Below are 14544 nucleotides of genomic sequence, written 5' to 3'. Positions count from 1 at the left end.
TTAAAGAAAGGAACAGCAATTCTTAAGATAATTTTCTAAGTGGCCAGAAGCTGAGAGCAGGCTCAGCAAGGCAAAGCCCACCATTTGGAGTAGTCCTAGAACCTCCAAAGACACCACCAGAAGACAAGAGCCTGCAGCAGACAGGGAGGTCCCATCCCGTGCGTTCTATACAACATCCATCAGTGGGGTCCGGGGGGGCTGCAACAGCCACAGAAACAGGGATCACACGCGTGGGACACCTGCGGGTGCTGTGCGTTACCCACCTAAGGGGACTTCACTCCTAGTTCAAAGCAGTCCGCTGGGTTACACGTCACCACTGACCCCTGGCCCCACCTCAGCCCCAGGTTTGCAGAAGGAGCCGGCGGGGAGCCCGGCATTGCCCAGCCCAGCAGCCAGAGCTGGCTTAATTACAGCGGGTTGAGCGGCACAGAAAACTCCTGAGTCACAGCAAGCTGTTAATTACCAATCCGTAACGGGATTTGAGGGCTCACGCCGGTGAAGGCGACTTCATCTCATGCTGTCATACGCAGTGCTCTCTGTTTGACTTAAGTTTATGTGACTGACCTGAATATTTATACCCCTGGGGCTGGGGGACTTTTTAAAAAATCATGATTTCTACACAAAAATCCAGGAGAAACCCAGCAATTGCTGCGCTCTGTGGCCCGCATCTCTGGGGCCTGCAGGGAACTCGGGGGCCTAACCCCCTGCCCACCCTTCAGACGGCACCTTGTTCCTCCTGTCCCCAGAGAGGGGGCCTGGCCAAGCCCTGGGGACCCCCGCCAAGCTGTCACCGCAGGATGCTCAATCTCAGGGGAAACAGCCTCAAAGGGGTGACTGGCAACAGCTGCTCCCTGCTACGTCAGGGCCGCAGAGCATGCCCATCGGTGCCCTTCGGCCCTCAGAGCCCAGCAGAAATACCAGGACCCAGATTCCTATGGACAAATGATGTCTGCAAACTTCAGGTGCCTGTCCCCACTTGTCACCCACCCGCCCCATCGCCACACGCAGGCAGGTGGCTCCTTGGGAGGGGGTTCATACGAAGAGCGTGACACACGGAGGAAGGGCAGGGGGCTCTGCGAGCTGCTGGATCCTCCCCCCAGGCACTGCCTGCGCTCTGGAGGCAGGTTTTTGGCAAGGCACCCATGCCCTGCTTTTCCCCTGGAAGAAGGTGGCGGGGGTGCCCAGGAGCCGTGCATGGCCCCAGACGCCAGACTGGGGCTGGGATTGCCACCCTGGGACAGCACTGAGCTGGAGGCACTCTCTTAACCCGGCTAATCCTCTTTGACCAGGAGCTACCAGCTAATTACATTCCCAGTGAGACACGGACCTTTGGGAAGGGGGCAGGGAGGCACAGCACACCCGGGGGTCGAACACCGGCTCAAGGCTGCCGGCCCCCACCCGCAGTGAGGCAGGAGCCCGATGCTCCTCCCCACTCACTTTTTTCCTCTTCTATGAAATCCATGTGCTGACACCAAAATAATGTGGGCACCAAACCTTTCCTCAGCCCCCCTTCTCTAACCCATCCTCCAGCTGCTGGCAGCACCCTGTTCTGCACAAAGGCTGATCTCACGGAGGTTTTTTCCATCTAATTAAACTCCCTTTTTCACAGGCATTCCTCCCTGCAGCCAAGCACCAGAGCTGCCACGGGTTCCTTCTGCAAGTAGGGCAGGCTCAGCCCCATCCTTGGTGTCAGCATCTCAAACCCGAGTGGCACAGCATCGTGTCCTGGGGGGCTGTGCTGCTCAGGGCCCAATTTTGCCCAGTGGGAGGTCTTGGAGTGTGATGGAAAGAGAGGCGCAGGGCTTTCCAGAAAGCATGCCATGCGGTGATTCACAAGCTCTTTGCAAGAAATCCATCTGCATGGGCTTGTTTGTACCTGGCTGCAGGTACAAGGCAAGCAGCAGAAGGGGAACATCCCACAAAGGACTCAAGTAAATGCTGCTCCTGCATCCTGTTTGACTTGTGGTATCACATCCAGGATAACGCATGTGATATGCATATAATATATTACATATGCATATATTACATATGCATATAATAAGGAACCTAACAGCATTGACTGGTAAGACCAGATATGGAGATGCAGCAGCACGCCCATGACACCAGAACTGTTATTAAAAAAAAAATGCTTTTTACAGTGCATGGGGAAAACAAGAAAAAACCCACAATTCTAGGATATGGATGTGGTGTGGTGAGTACAGATCAGTAAGAGGACCCTCCCGACAGTAAGGTACCCGTTGGAGGTCACAGCCTAGCACCCAGGGAACAGCAGTGTTCTACAACAAAACTTGTCACCACTCCTGTTTCAGGCTGGTTAATTAGGCAAAAGGGCATCCTGCCATGCTTATTTAGTAACACAACATGCATAGTCCATTTGTTCCTTAATACAAAACCCCTGGAGTCAATTGGGGTCAATGAGGGTTACCAGGAGAGCATCATGCAAGCACAAGGCAATCATGCTGCAAGCCAGCTCTTGCCAGATCACTTGCTCCCTTAGCAGGCTGCCATAAGCAGGCGTGATTTCTTGTATCCCCAACGAAATGTCCCAGCACTCGGTCTTCCTGCAACAGAAACCTCTTTCCTACCTGCATGCCACCAGGCTGAGGCTGCAGGGACTCTGGGAGAGCCCCAAATCACCAGCTCTTACTTGGGAACAGCTCACGGTGCTGTTCCTAGGAGCCAGCTACTGGAGGAGGTGTGATGAGGTGGGAGGAAGGTCCAGGCACCTGGACTTCTGGTAATTCACACAGCTTACTTAAAGCTGGGTAACATATCACGGCAATCAAGCAAAAGCAGTGGAGGTCAGACACTCTTCTGCGCTTCCTCTCTTTGCTGGTCACCCACAGCTTCCATAGCCATGGGCGACTACAGCCCACACACCTCGCCTGGGATGCAGGGCCAAAATGCCATGCTTGTACCTGAACTCTGCAAGTGCCCCAGACTCCCAGTCCTCACCATCATCTTCTGACCATGCCCACCAGTACCGAGGGCCAAAGGAAAGACAGCCTCGCTGGTGGATCTTGTGGGAGCTCTGGGCTTGGAGGCACTGCCCAGCTGCTCACAGGTGAGATGCTCTTGGAGAACCTTCACCTGGACCAGACTACACGAGCACTTGGCCCATGGCAGTGCAAAGGCAATGATGGAAGTGCAAGTCACCCTTTTCTTTTGGTGGCTCAGCACCTATGCAACTCAGCTGGTGAGTCCACAGAAAAAAAGCTCTTTATTAGTATTTTCTTGTCTTTCGCTAGGTTTGAGTGCACTTGGCTGAATGAAGCACCGGGGAGGAGGCAGCTACTTGGATACCTCCCCAGGCGGCTGCAGAGGGTGGGAGGGGACGACAGGGACCCGGAGCCTCCGACTCCATCTTTAGATCAGGAGTGGGATGAGGATGAAAATACCATGGGTAAATAATAATGCATCTTTTCAGGGAAATCAGAAGTTTCTTTTCTTTTCCCCATTTCATAATGGCGATTGTCAGACAGCAACACCTCCCACACCTGCTCTGCTGAGAGCAGCCCAGAGGTCTGACCAGTTGCCCCTCCTGATGTTGACTGTGTGTCCAGCTAACTGGGACCTGTTGTGTCTTGCTGATCACCCATCCACACGACAGAAACACACAGAGACATGCAGCAGGATGTCTCCTTCCAGTGGTGTGCCACAGCCTAACACTGTCTCACCTCCATCAGTAGGTAATGCATCTCACGGGGTCTCTCTAAGCACACAGATCCTCCATACCTCCCTGTCCCCTTCTCAAAAACCTGCTCTGGCCACATGTTCCCTCCAAGATCCACCTCAACCACTTGCAGGGACTATTCCTCAACAGCCACAATGAATTTGGGAGTCGGCGTATGCTAAAGCACTTGGGTTAGCGGGTGTTAGGGTGCTCGTCACCCTCACATTATGTGTGATGCCAGCAAGGAGCCGGGGTCCTCAGGGAAGTGGTGCTGCCAGTGTGCCCTTCCCTTCCATCATACTACTGGGGCCATCCAGCCCCTCAACAAGTACCAGTTTCACTTGGCATGATGCTTCCCATCGAGCTGCGACAGCCTGCACCGACACGAGGAGAGCAGTCTCTCTCAGCACCAGTTCATTAGTGCCTCCCTAGCAGTGCAGATGACCTAGTTAGCTAAAATGCTTGTTCTGTATGAGGATGCAAAGGTTATTTAGGGTTTCTTCCCCCTTCCAAGATGGCTACATGGTTTTGCTAGGAAACTATAACCACATGCAGCCCACTGGCAGCACCATGGTAAAGCCTCAACTGCTTGCAGTGATGATACACCTTTGCAGAAAACGCACTCTTCTAGAACTGCTCTGCTGCAGAACACCATCCTTCCTCCAAAAACCAGTCCGTTGAGGCCCATGCCCTCTCCCTCCCTGTGACTCATGCAATTTGAAGCTGGAGGTGAAGACTTTGCCCAGGCTCCAGCGGCACCTACAGAGGATGCTGCCCGCCTCACCCACAGCGCGTGCTCCTCTGCACATACCCAACCCAGGCTCAAAGCTCCTCATTAGTTTCCACACAACTTCCAAGGGCAGCTTACAGTAAAAGGTCCTAATTCATAAAGCAATTAATGGATTAAGCCTTAATACTTCAAAGAGCAAGTCCTGGTATTTGTGTGAATCTCAGGACCTGGGACAAGCTCATGTGAGCTGCAGGCAGAAAGAGGATCAGACCACAGAGTAATTTTCTCAGAAGATCAAGCAAACCTAAAGCCTGACTGCGTTAACAGATCTTGCAACGTTCTCCCTTCCTCAGGAAGTTTTTGTTAAGAACATTCACGGCTTAAGTATTGCATTTCTTCCTCGACTCTTCAAAAAAAAAAAAATCCCATAAATCAACCCATCCATTCCAAGCCAGATAACAAATCTGTGTAAAGGGAAACAAAATCCAAGATACCACAAAGCCCAGGTGGGACCTCGCGGTGGGTCTTCACTCTATGTGAAGGCACGTGGCTATCGCCGTGATGAGCAGCAGCAAGAAACCCTGAGACAGACATATGTGCAAGGGTGAGCTTGCCAAGGGTGTCTAAAGGCGTTTGCTCAAGAGCTGAGCAAGACAAGACAGAGTCCAGTCTTCAAAATCTGAAATTTAATCCCAGGTGTCAGCTAGTGACCCTGGAGACAAGCACTGGGGAGAGGTCACCTTTCCATGGTACCTGCAGAGAGCACCACATTATAACCCAACCCCTAATTAATTCTCTATTGAATTTACTAGCGAGTGCCAAAGGGAGCACGTTAAAGCCATTTCTCCAGCCTGTGAGGTTTCTGATGCCTGAAAACACATTATTGCCCAAGGGCATGCCAACACGGGGCTTCAGTCGTACTCAAGGGACTAAACACCCGGACACCTTTTCTCACCGAGCCCTCAGGGTAGGAAGGAAGCAGTAGTAGGAGCAGCGAGTAGAGCATTTCTCTTGGAAATGGCATGGTGCACAAGGAGGTGGCCATCTGATGGGTTTACAACTCCACATGCACGCTGTGCACTGCGCCGGGAGAGCGGCTCTCCCCCACCGTGAACATGACCACGAACAGCAGCAGCTTCAGGAAGAGGCGAAAATTACTGGCTGTAATTGAAACTGCAGGGAGGAGCTAGAGACATAAAATATAATTATCCGCCACAGAACAAGATTAGCAATCCTACTTCCGGTCATTTAAAGCTCCCATTAACTTTTCCATGTGCTGATGATACAGGTTTTGTGTCTGACTGGCTGTGAGGTGTGACACTTCCAGAAGAAAGCCCTGGACCTCCTCTCACAAAGGTCCTGAATCACCTGCAGAAGAGGGGGTGAGGGTCTGGACTTTAAAAGAGGCCTTCTCCAAGGGTTTGGAAGATCTCCCCCTCCCTAGCTACCAAGGTTGAAGGGGTAGGAGGATGCTCTAGCTGACCGCCACTCTCCTCTCTGGGCATTGGTGGCTGGAGTTGGCTGAGGTGCCATTTTGGTGCTTGGGAAGACGATCTGGGTGGGCATCGCAACAATTCAGAGACCTCCTTGACTACAGTTTGTGAGACTGGGCCCTCCGGCCACCTCAACCTCTCTTCTCTCCTTGCACTCTATCTCGGTAAGCTGCAAGACACCCAGCCAACCCACATGCAAAGAGCATTGTGGACATCTCCACACCCATCCCGTGCTCAGCCCATTCCCCTGCCCTGCGCCCAGGCACAACGGAGCTGGGCCCTTGCCATCTGGAGAGGGCAAAAAACTCCAATGGGCCATTGTGTGCCCTCAGCTGATTTAAAATCACCTTGCTGAGGTCCTGCCACTTACCCACCACCACTGTACCACTTTCCTCGCACCCTCACCATCTGAGGATTGCGGGTACTGCAGAATGTCCTTCACCAGCCTCATCCCAAGCCTGGCCAAGGCGTCCATCCACAGCACCAGGAGGAGGATGCTTATGAGTGACTCTAGCACCTGCATGACCTGTTTCTATTCTACTTCCTCACCCTTGGACACCTTTGGGGAGCAGGAGGGACTGCTGGAGGTGCCCCGAACAGCAGCCACCCATCGCTCTGCTCCTTGTGTCAAACCAGCACAAGATCACCGAACATATATGAAATCCATGTCTTTGTCAAGAGGTGGAGGACCATGGCCTCCAGCCCTGGGGCTTCCACCAGGAGGGACTTGGCTTCAGCAGCTTCCTAAAGGCTTTTTGAAACCTTTGAAGAAAAAAAGCACCATCTTTTCTCCATCTTAAGCGAGGAGAGAGCACTGACCGTTGGATCGGAAGGCGCCCACCCCTGCCAGCCCCCTTACCTCCACCAGGTGAGGCGTGGGGTTGAAGCCGCACATGTTGCAGACCTGCTGCCGGCAGGTCGTGCAGGTGTTGTAGTTGGGGGGCTCGCCGGAGCCCACGTTGATCTCCGCCTTGCAGAGGGGGCACGAGACCCTTGCTTTCGGCACTTCCTTTGGCTTGACACCCTGCTCTGGCTTGCCTGGCTTCACGGCCGGTGTGGCACCAGCCCGGCCCTGTGCCCCTGGGGCTTTGGGACCAGCTTCTTTGCTGGCATCACTGAAGACGATTTTTGGAGGCACTTTGCCAGGAGATGGCTGGCTCGGAGGGGGGGCCTCTGGCTGGACAGACATGAGGGTGCTCGCCTGGGTCAGGAGGGACGCCCCGAAGCCAAAGAGCTTCCCTGTGAGCCCCTCCTGGGGCTGCTCTTGTGCTCCAGCCCCAGGGGCCGGGGCAGCAGGCTTCGCCCCCACATCTCCTGTCGTCTTTCTCTGCTCGGAGGAGGAAGGCTTGGCTTGCTGATGCTGCGGGGAAGACCTGGCTGCCTCCTGAGGTTTTGGCTGTCCTTGGGCATGTGGTTCCCTCTGCGGCGGCGTGGGGTGAGTTTTGGGTGGCTCGGTCGGCAGGGCACGGGTGGCTGGTGGGGACTTATCCGCACCTGGGGGCAGCGGGTGCTTGGCTGGGGAGTGGGATGGGGACGGCGAAGGAGAGTGCAGCTGCTGCTGGCTCTTGGAGCGGGGAGCGGTGGTCATGTCCATCCCCAGCGCCCGCTGCATCTGGCAGTTCAAGCACAACCATTCCTTCACCTGTGAGACAAGGAGAGGACACGGGCAGTGAGCGGCAGGCAGCCCCAGCACACCCTTAGATCCCCCTAACCCCCCCGCCATGTAGCTCTAGGAACCAGCCATCAACCCCTGAAAAACACTGCGGTACCACATCCTTCACGAAAAGTATCTTGCAGTCAGGGCGAACAGACTCCATCTATCACAGGTGCCCATGGCACAACACACCAGTGCGAAAGCGAGCTTTAATTAGCGTTGGTTTGCTTCCAAGGCTTCTGCTAGCCACGAGGCTCTGCCTGCAGGCAGCATGTTTCATGCCTCTCCCACAGGGAGAGGGGTCTTTGAGGGCTCCCGGCCCCACCACCTCCTTCAGACCCATTTTTTTCCCTCCCACTCGGTGACCAGAGCGGGCACAGAGGACAGCCAGGGCCCCTCAGAGAGGAGCAGAGGGCTGGCAGGAGGGCCAGCGCGGCTCTGCAGAGGGATGCTGCTATAATGCATAACTGCAACGGTCCCCAGCGCCGGCACACTGCCTGCTGCTGCCAGGTACCTGCAGCTGCAGGAAAAGCTGCTGTGACATGCCCGACACTTCCCCAGGGCCAGCAGGGATGGCTTTTCGGGAATCCCACCCAAAAAAACGGCACTGCAGCCCGTCAGGGGCAGCAGGGAGCAGGTTCTCCTCGCAGGATGCATCTGCGCTGCTGGGCAGGCAAAGAGCTGACTGGGGAGTAAATGGTTAATTTTCACTCTCACCACGATGAACTTTTGGATGCAAATGAAAAATATAATGCTCCCTGGCTAAGTGGCAATAAATGAAAGATTCCCTCCTCGAGAGACATTCCCTGTGACACGCTAATGTCTGAATTAAGTTAATTAAAGAGGCCGTATGAAAGCTGCGAGCCTTTCCATACGAGGAATCCACAGGATGCTCAGCGGCTGTGCAAATATTAATGTATAGCACAGTCAGCAGGACAACCGAGTCTGCCTGCAAAAAATTTCTCTGAGACAAGCAGCCAAGGTAGCAGGAAGGACCAGAGCATTCCGAAAAACTGGAGCAGCATCCCAGACAAGCAGACCCAGAGCCTGGCACGGGCTACTGTGTGCGCAGCACTCGACAGCTCCCAGCCTCGGCGCTCTCCTGGGGGTCCATGTCCCACCGGCCAGCACCCACCACATGAGATGTGGGTTTTCCTGCCTTTCATTTCAGGAGCCATCTCCTCATCCCAGTGTTACGGATCACCTCTAAGGCTCAGCTTAATCCCCACTGCAGAGACATTACCTGCCCCAGCCCCTCACCCAGCCCCGCGTCTCCAGCTCTGTGGGGCTGCTTGGTCCTGTGGTTGGAGGCGCAGGTGCTGCACAACTGATTCATAACTTGGCCGCAGGGTATTTATTTCCCCATACACTCCAACTACAGGCACGTTTTAACCTTTTCCAGCTGACAGGAGCTGCCTGCAGAGATGCAGTTGGGTGTTTCAGCAGGTCCTGCGGCGGGGCAGGTTGGCGAGTCCCAGGAGGGGAGGCAGGTGTGCCCTGAACCCCTCCTTACAGGTCCCCACCCCAGGAGGGCTCTCATAAAGCCCAGCCTTCAAATAACAAACTTTTTAAAATCGAAGAAATGCAGATCAACTAAGAAAGATGGATTAGAATTCAAGGGACCTGCATGACCAAACCTCCACCTCTTTCATTCTCTGCCCAGCAGCTGGCTGCTCAGGGGGTCGGAGAGAGCTCTGCATTGCCTCTTAGTCTCCAGCAAAGCTCTTCCCATCATCTTGCAAGCCTGGCTGCACGTCAGCTCTGTGCTCTTCTCAGCTTTCACCGTGCTTGCCGAGCTCCCACGCCACTATCTCCACCAGCCCCTGCTCAAGTATTTCACTCCGAGCCAAGCAAAAAACAGCCTCAGCTTCTTCCCCAGCAATTCTGCATTGCATCGCTGTTTCTCCAAGCCGTTCCAAACAAGCCACATTATATTTAGCTCCTGAAAATATTGCTTTAGCTTTTATAGTTTCTTATGGTCTTGCTGTATCTCAGAAGAGAGACATTCTGACATACAGAATTCCTTGTGTTATTTTTGTTTTCTCACCCGCTGGAATTTCTTCCCACTATTCTATTTCAGGAGACCGTCTCTCAAAATCCCATCAGCTTTGCCCACCATCCCCATCAGCTCCAATTAAGGGAGAACCAATCCTTTCTATTCAGGTTCTCTCTCCCCGCAAAGTTCCCGGTATCCGAGAAATGCAGATCTTCCCTCTCCGCATAATCCCCTTACCCGCACTGTAAGACCCTCTGGTGAGGTGGAAGCTGAGGGCAGAGGAGAGCCCCACCGGTGGGGCAAAGGACGTGCCCCACACTCCTGGTTCCGTATAGTCTGTATTTACTGTAGCCTGGCACAAGATTTAACTTATTTTCTGGAATAGGAAAAATATTTTGCCGCTCTCCTGCATAAACCTCCAAACAACCAAACAAAATATTGAGGGAACTCAATTGACTGTCCTCGACTGTCTGCCAGCCTTAAGGAGACACAAGCGCTGCTGGTGAATACGGAACAGCTCACAGCTCCGGCTCTGCTGGTTCACCCCCCTCCCCGTGCCACGCATGGTGCCTGCTTTGCCCCAGGTCCCACCGCCGTGCAAGCTGCATACAGCTCATGGGCAAGCTCACCGGGATCTTCCTGAGCTCAGGAACAATGTGATCATTGCAGTTTTCTCACCTTCCGCAATAAACCTGCCTTATGCACCCCAGGGAAAAAAGCCAGTGGGCTTTCAGATGGGATAGGAACCACCAAATTGCTCTCGGTGACTTGATGAGCAACTGCTGAGGAACATCTATCCTGAGGAGCAGAAGAAAGCTGCAGGGAATACAACAGGGCGGAGTGCTCCCAGAGCAAGCATTTGAAATGTAAATTTGGTTGGGATTATCATAAATTGCCTGACCAGCCTCTACTGATGAAACCGATGACACAGTGTGTGGATTACACAGATCAAAGACACTTTAAAGGATCCTGGAGGGAAGACAGTAAAGAGGACGGGCCAAGACATCTTGCCAAAGATCCTTCCCCCAACAAAGAGGAAGAAGGATGGAAAAGCCTGGGCATAAATCTTTACTAATCCAAGTCCTGGAAGTTTTGGTCTGGTGGAGAACTGGGCAAATAAAACAACAGATCTAGATGAAACTGTGGACTATTTGGTTGCCCTGCAGTGCGGTCCTTCAAATGCGCCTCTCGTGCCTGCAGACTCATCATGTTGGGCAAGATGCTCAGAGAACAGTAGAGAAATAGGAGGCACAAATATGAAAATAATAATTTATCCTACTCCTTCATTACTGCTAACAGTCTGGGTAACTAGCAGGATGAACTGTCTGTTGGTGAGAAAAACCCAACATTACTGAAAACTCTACTTCCAGCTCACCTTGTGGGACCGCTGAGGTCACTGTTACACCCCACAATAAGGGAGGTAAAACTGCTCTGCTGCACAGTCTGAGCCTGGCTGCTCGGGGCACGCCGACACCCTACACCCCAGGAAACCTGACTGGGGAAATACTAAAAAATACAAAGAAAAGGGGGATGTGGATGACAGCTCTGACACCAGGCTGATGTCTCCATGAAGAGCAAATGAGGCCGGGTAAAAGTGGAGGTGGCTGCTGTGCAAGACGGAGGCACCACTGGAAACGTAACACCGGCGAATATCGGAGCTCAGCTCACCAACATCAGCCGAGAAGCTGTGAAGTGCTTAAGCCGTATGAAAACAAAGGAGCTTCAGGAAGAAGTCTCTTGCGGAGCAGTAGGAACGACTGGTAGAGGGCATTAGGGACAAAGGCCACCCTAGAAAGGACAGGGGTCCATCACAGGGTGGAGATGGTAAAGCTGTTAATGAGACAGATATGACAGACGCACTGTAATTACCATCCTCGAACATTTGGGAAGAAGCAGGATAACACTCATTACAAGGATGAAGTGTTTCCAACTTATTAGCAATTGAGAAGAACATTCAACAACATCTACCAGCACCAGAAGATATTTAAATCTGGCAGATCTGAATAGTTTTGCATCCAAGAGATCTAAGAGAGCTAAGAAAACTGCTGCGTGCTGATGTTCATTTTTAAGAGGAAATTTTAGAAGACTGCAAGAATCTTCTGTTTGAACATCCAAGAGGGCGAAGGTATGGCCCGAAGGGGACAGCAAGCCAGACATCTGTCCCAGACAGGCAGCGCTGGATTCACCTAGTGGAGCACCTCAGGTCACGCATATATGCCAGTCAACGTGGTTTTAGGAAAAAAAGGTCATGGGAAGCAAACCTGATTTTATTCTCTGCACATTTGATATTAGTGATGCACAGAAGCAATATTCTTGATGTCCAAACGGTGTTTTGACCTAGTAACGCATAACCTGCTGACAAAAAAGGCACTATGAAATATGAATAGTGAATATGCTAAATGGATTTCGGACCAGCTACCTGGCTGATCTGGGAGACAAGGATTCACCACTGCCTAAGTACCTCTCTAGTACGGTCTTCGTCTCACTCTGGCTGACACCCCTCACCCACGGGGCAGGCTTTGGTGAGATGATAAATACCGATGAAGACGAGTCCCTGCTGTCTGGCAAAGCTGGGCTCGCTCCGTGGGGGAAGCCTGGTGCTGAAGGTAGGAGTGAGGAGGGGGCTCAGCCGCCTCTTCCAGCACCAAGGGGCTCCTTCCAGAGCCCTCCACGCTTCCACACTGACTTTTTAAGGAGATTAGTGAAACACTGTGGGAGATACAGACAGGATCTGTAAGAGTGATTCTAGGGATGCAGAAAATGTCTGAAATGAGAGAATTAAAGAGGTTGATCTTTTTCGTTTATCAAAGAGAAGATTAAGAAGTGACTTGATTATGATACAGCAGCCCATTCAGTGGAAACAGTATCAGGTACTAAAAGGTTCTTAATTAGGCAGAAAAAGGCATAAAAAGAACTAATGACTGGAAATGCAAGCCAAATATATTAAGCATCACTTTTAACAGCAGATGTTTCTAACCATTAAAGCAAATTATACGCATGCTGTTGGGCTCAGCAGAAGACTCAGGGAGGTAAAGCTTGCAGGCCTTTCATCTATAGGGTATTTTATACCCATGGTGATCTCGAAAGCTTTGGAAGTTTGAACCACCCCATCTTTACTGACATTTGGTATGTCTGCATCCAATACCTGCCCTGCCCCAGCCCTGCATGCAGCGCCCAACACACCCACAACCACCAGCCTTACCCTTCCTACCGCAGACTCCTGCAACATCCCAGAATATTCCTCTAAACCCCCACCCAAATCTTGTTATTCCCCAATCCGTGGTTGGGTCTGCAACCTGCAGCACTTGTGGGGTCACTGCCGCCAGATGTGCCTCGCGCTCTCAATGCTGTCCTACAGCTGCGAGCGCAGATCATTTGTAAATCCCACCAGGGACGAAAACTTCCCCATCAGCATTTCCTTAAAAAATATAATGTAGCAGGAATATACGCAGCACATGCTGGCTGTGCCCAGGGAAGATTTAAACACCGCTAAGAATTACAGGCAGGCACATGCATGGTGGGCCAGATCCTGACCCCCTGCAGAGGGGTGTGGTAAAGGAGAGCAGCGTTTTGCACAGGTACATACAGGGGACCAAAAAGCATCCCTGTGCACTGCACCTTACTGACCTTACTGCAGTATAATGTGACTGCATTATACTGACCCTAGAAAAACACCACGAAAAGCACACAGTTAAAACTGATCTGAAACAACAGGCACGGCTTGAGTTTATAATGTTTCTAAAGTTACTCTAACATCACCTATTTTAGGAAACTCTGTGGAAACAGCCTGTCCCCTGTATTTGTTACCAGGAGATGCAAGGAAGCGCTGGTAATGTGCAGGTTGTTTTGCTCTCCTGCTGTAAGACAATACAGATCTAAAAGTATCTCCAGTATAGAGTTCGGCCTTTGCAGTAGACAGCAGAAGCTTTAAAATGAGCTGTAAGAAGAAAGACTTATTAACTGAACATCCAAGATCTCTCCAAGCCATAATTTAGGATTATAATGAAAAATAGTTCTGTCTTTTCTGAGGGGTGGTTATTTCGGTCCGTTTGGAGGTCACCCAGGATGCTATCGTACTACATAAAAATAATAAACCCAACAAGAATAGGAGAGCATTAAGTGACCATAGTTAAGGCTTTGCAGACTTGAGAGCGAATGGTTCCTCACCAGCTCTGCCCATTTACGACACCTGACCGCAGCCAAAGCCACCGGACCTTGCTGGCTATATGACCCTGTGTCAGAGGGGGCCGTTGGGCAATTCAGGAGCACAGTCTGACTTGTTTAAAGTGATTATTTTAGGCTGGGAAGAAGAGCTCCCAAGTCATCTCAAGTCAAGTGTCATCAAGGTTGAGCACTTTGAACAGGACGGAACAAAGGAGCTTTGTTCAGGAAAAGATACAACCCATCCTCCTCCTCTGGTGTTAAGACATCAGGATGCACAACTAGCTGAAAAACGAGAAGGCAAGTTCATGAGGAATTGGAGGAGAAATGGAGCATGGGTTTTCACTGAATTACCCAAAAGCATGTGTATTTAAAATTCTACAAAGCTGGAAATCCTGAAAAATCATGTTTGAGAAGAGCAAGACAGCAAGCTTTTGGCAGGAGCTCTTCGACTCCAAGAGCCCCGAGCAGGCATCTGCCCCAGAGACACCACTCATGAAGCCAACCCCCAGCAGATGCCCCGCAAGGCCACAGCCACAGCTCCCTCCTCCGCCTTTCACAGGCACCAGTACAGCCAGAACTACACGAGTATAAAAATAACCAAAGCTGGAACTGGGTAACAAAGGTACTGTGTTAATCAGGCTAATAGAGAGGCTCAGTGCCAAGAGCGCTGACTGGATGAGGAAGGGTTTCACTAATGGGTGCTACTGGCTTATCCTGGGGGAACACTGCAACAGCCCGGCCTCTCCCTCGAGCCCAGCTGCCAGTGACCTGCCTGAGTGTCCTTACATGTCTTCAATTCATCAGCTCTGCCTGCAGGTGAACTGTCATCTCATG

General features: G+C 51.9%; 1 protein-coding gene across 4 annotated transcripts in view; it reads right to left on the bottom strand.

The window, feature by feature from the left end:
* BSN (bassoon presynaptic cytomatrix protein) overlaps window positions 1-14544 on the bottom strand; it is a 100325-nt gene that overhangs the window by 40503 nt on the left and 45278 nt on the right. For all 4 annotated transcript variants that reach the window (XR_013928114.1, XR_013928115.1, XR_013928116.1 and 1 more), the window contains one exon: window positions 6756-7538. Coding sequence is in view for 1 of the 4 variants with exons in the window: in XM_080387469.1 (XP_080243595.1) it covers window positions 6756-7538 (783 nt within the window). In the remaining 3 variants the exon portion in view is untranslated. The remainder of the gene's footprint in view (window positions 1-6755; window positions 7539-14544) is intronic.

This window comes from Falco punctatus (assembly GCF_963210335.1).
Source record: "Falco punctatus genome assembly, chromosome: 4".
NCBI classification, from domain to species: domain Eukaryota; kingdom Metazoa; phylum Chordata; class Aves; order Falconiformes; family Falconidae; genus Falco; species Falco punctatus.
This window is presented reverse-complemented; position numbering and strand designations above follow the sequence as displayed.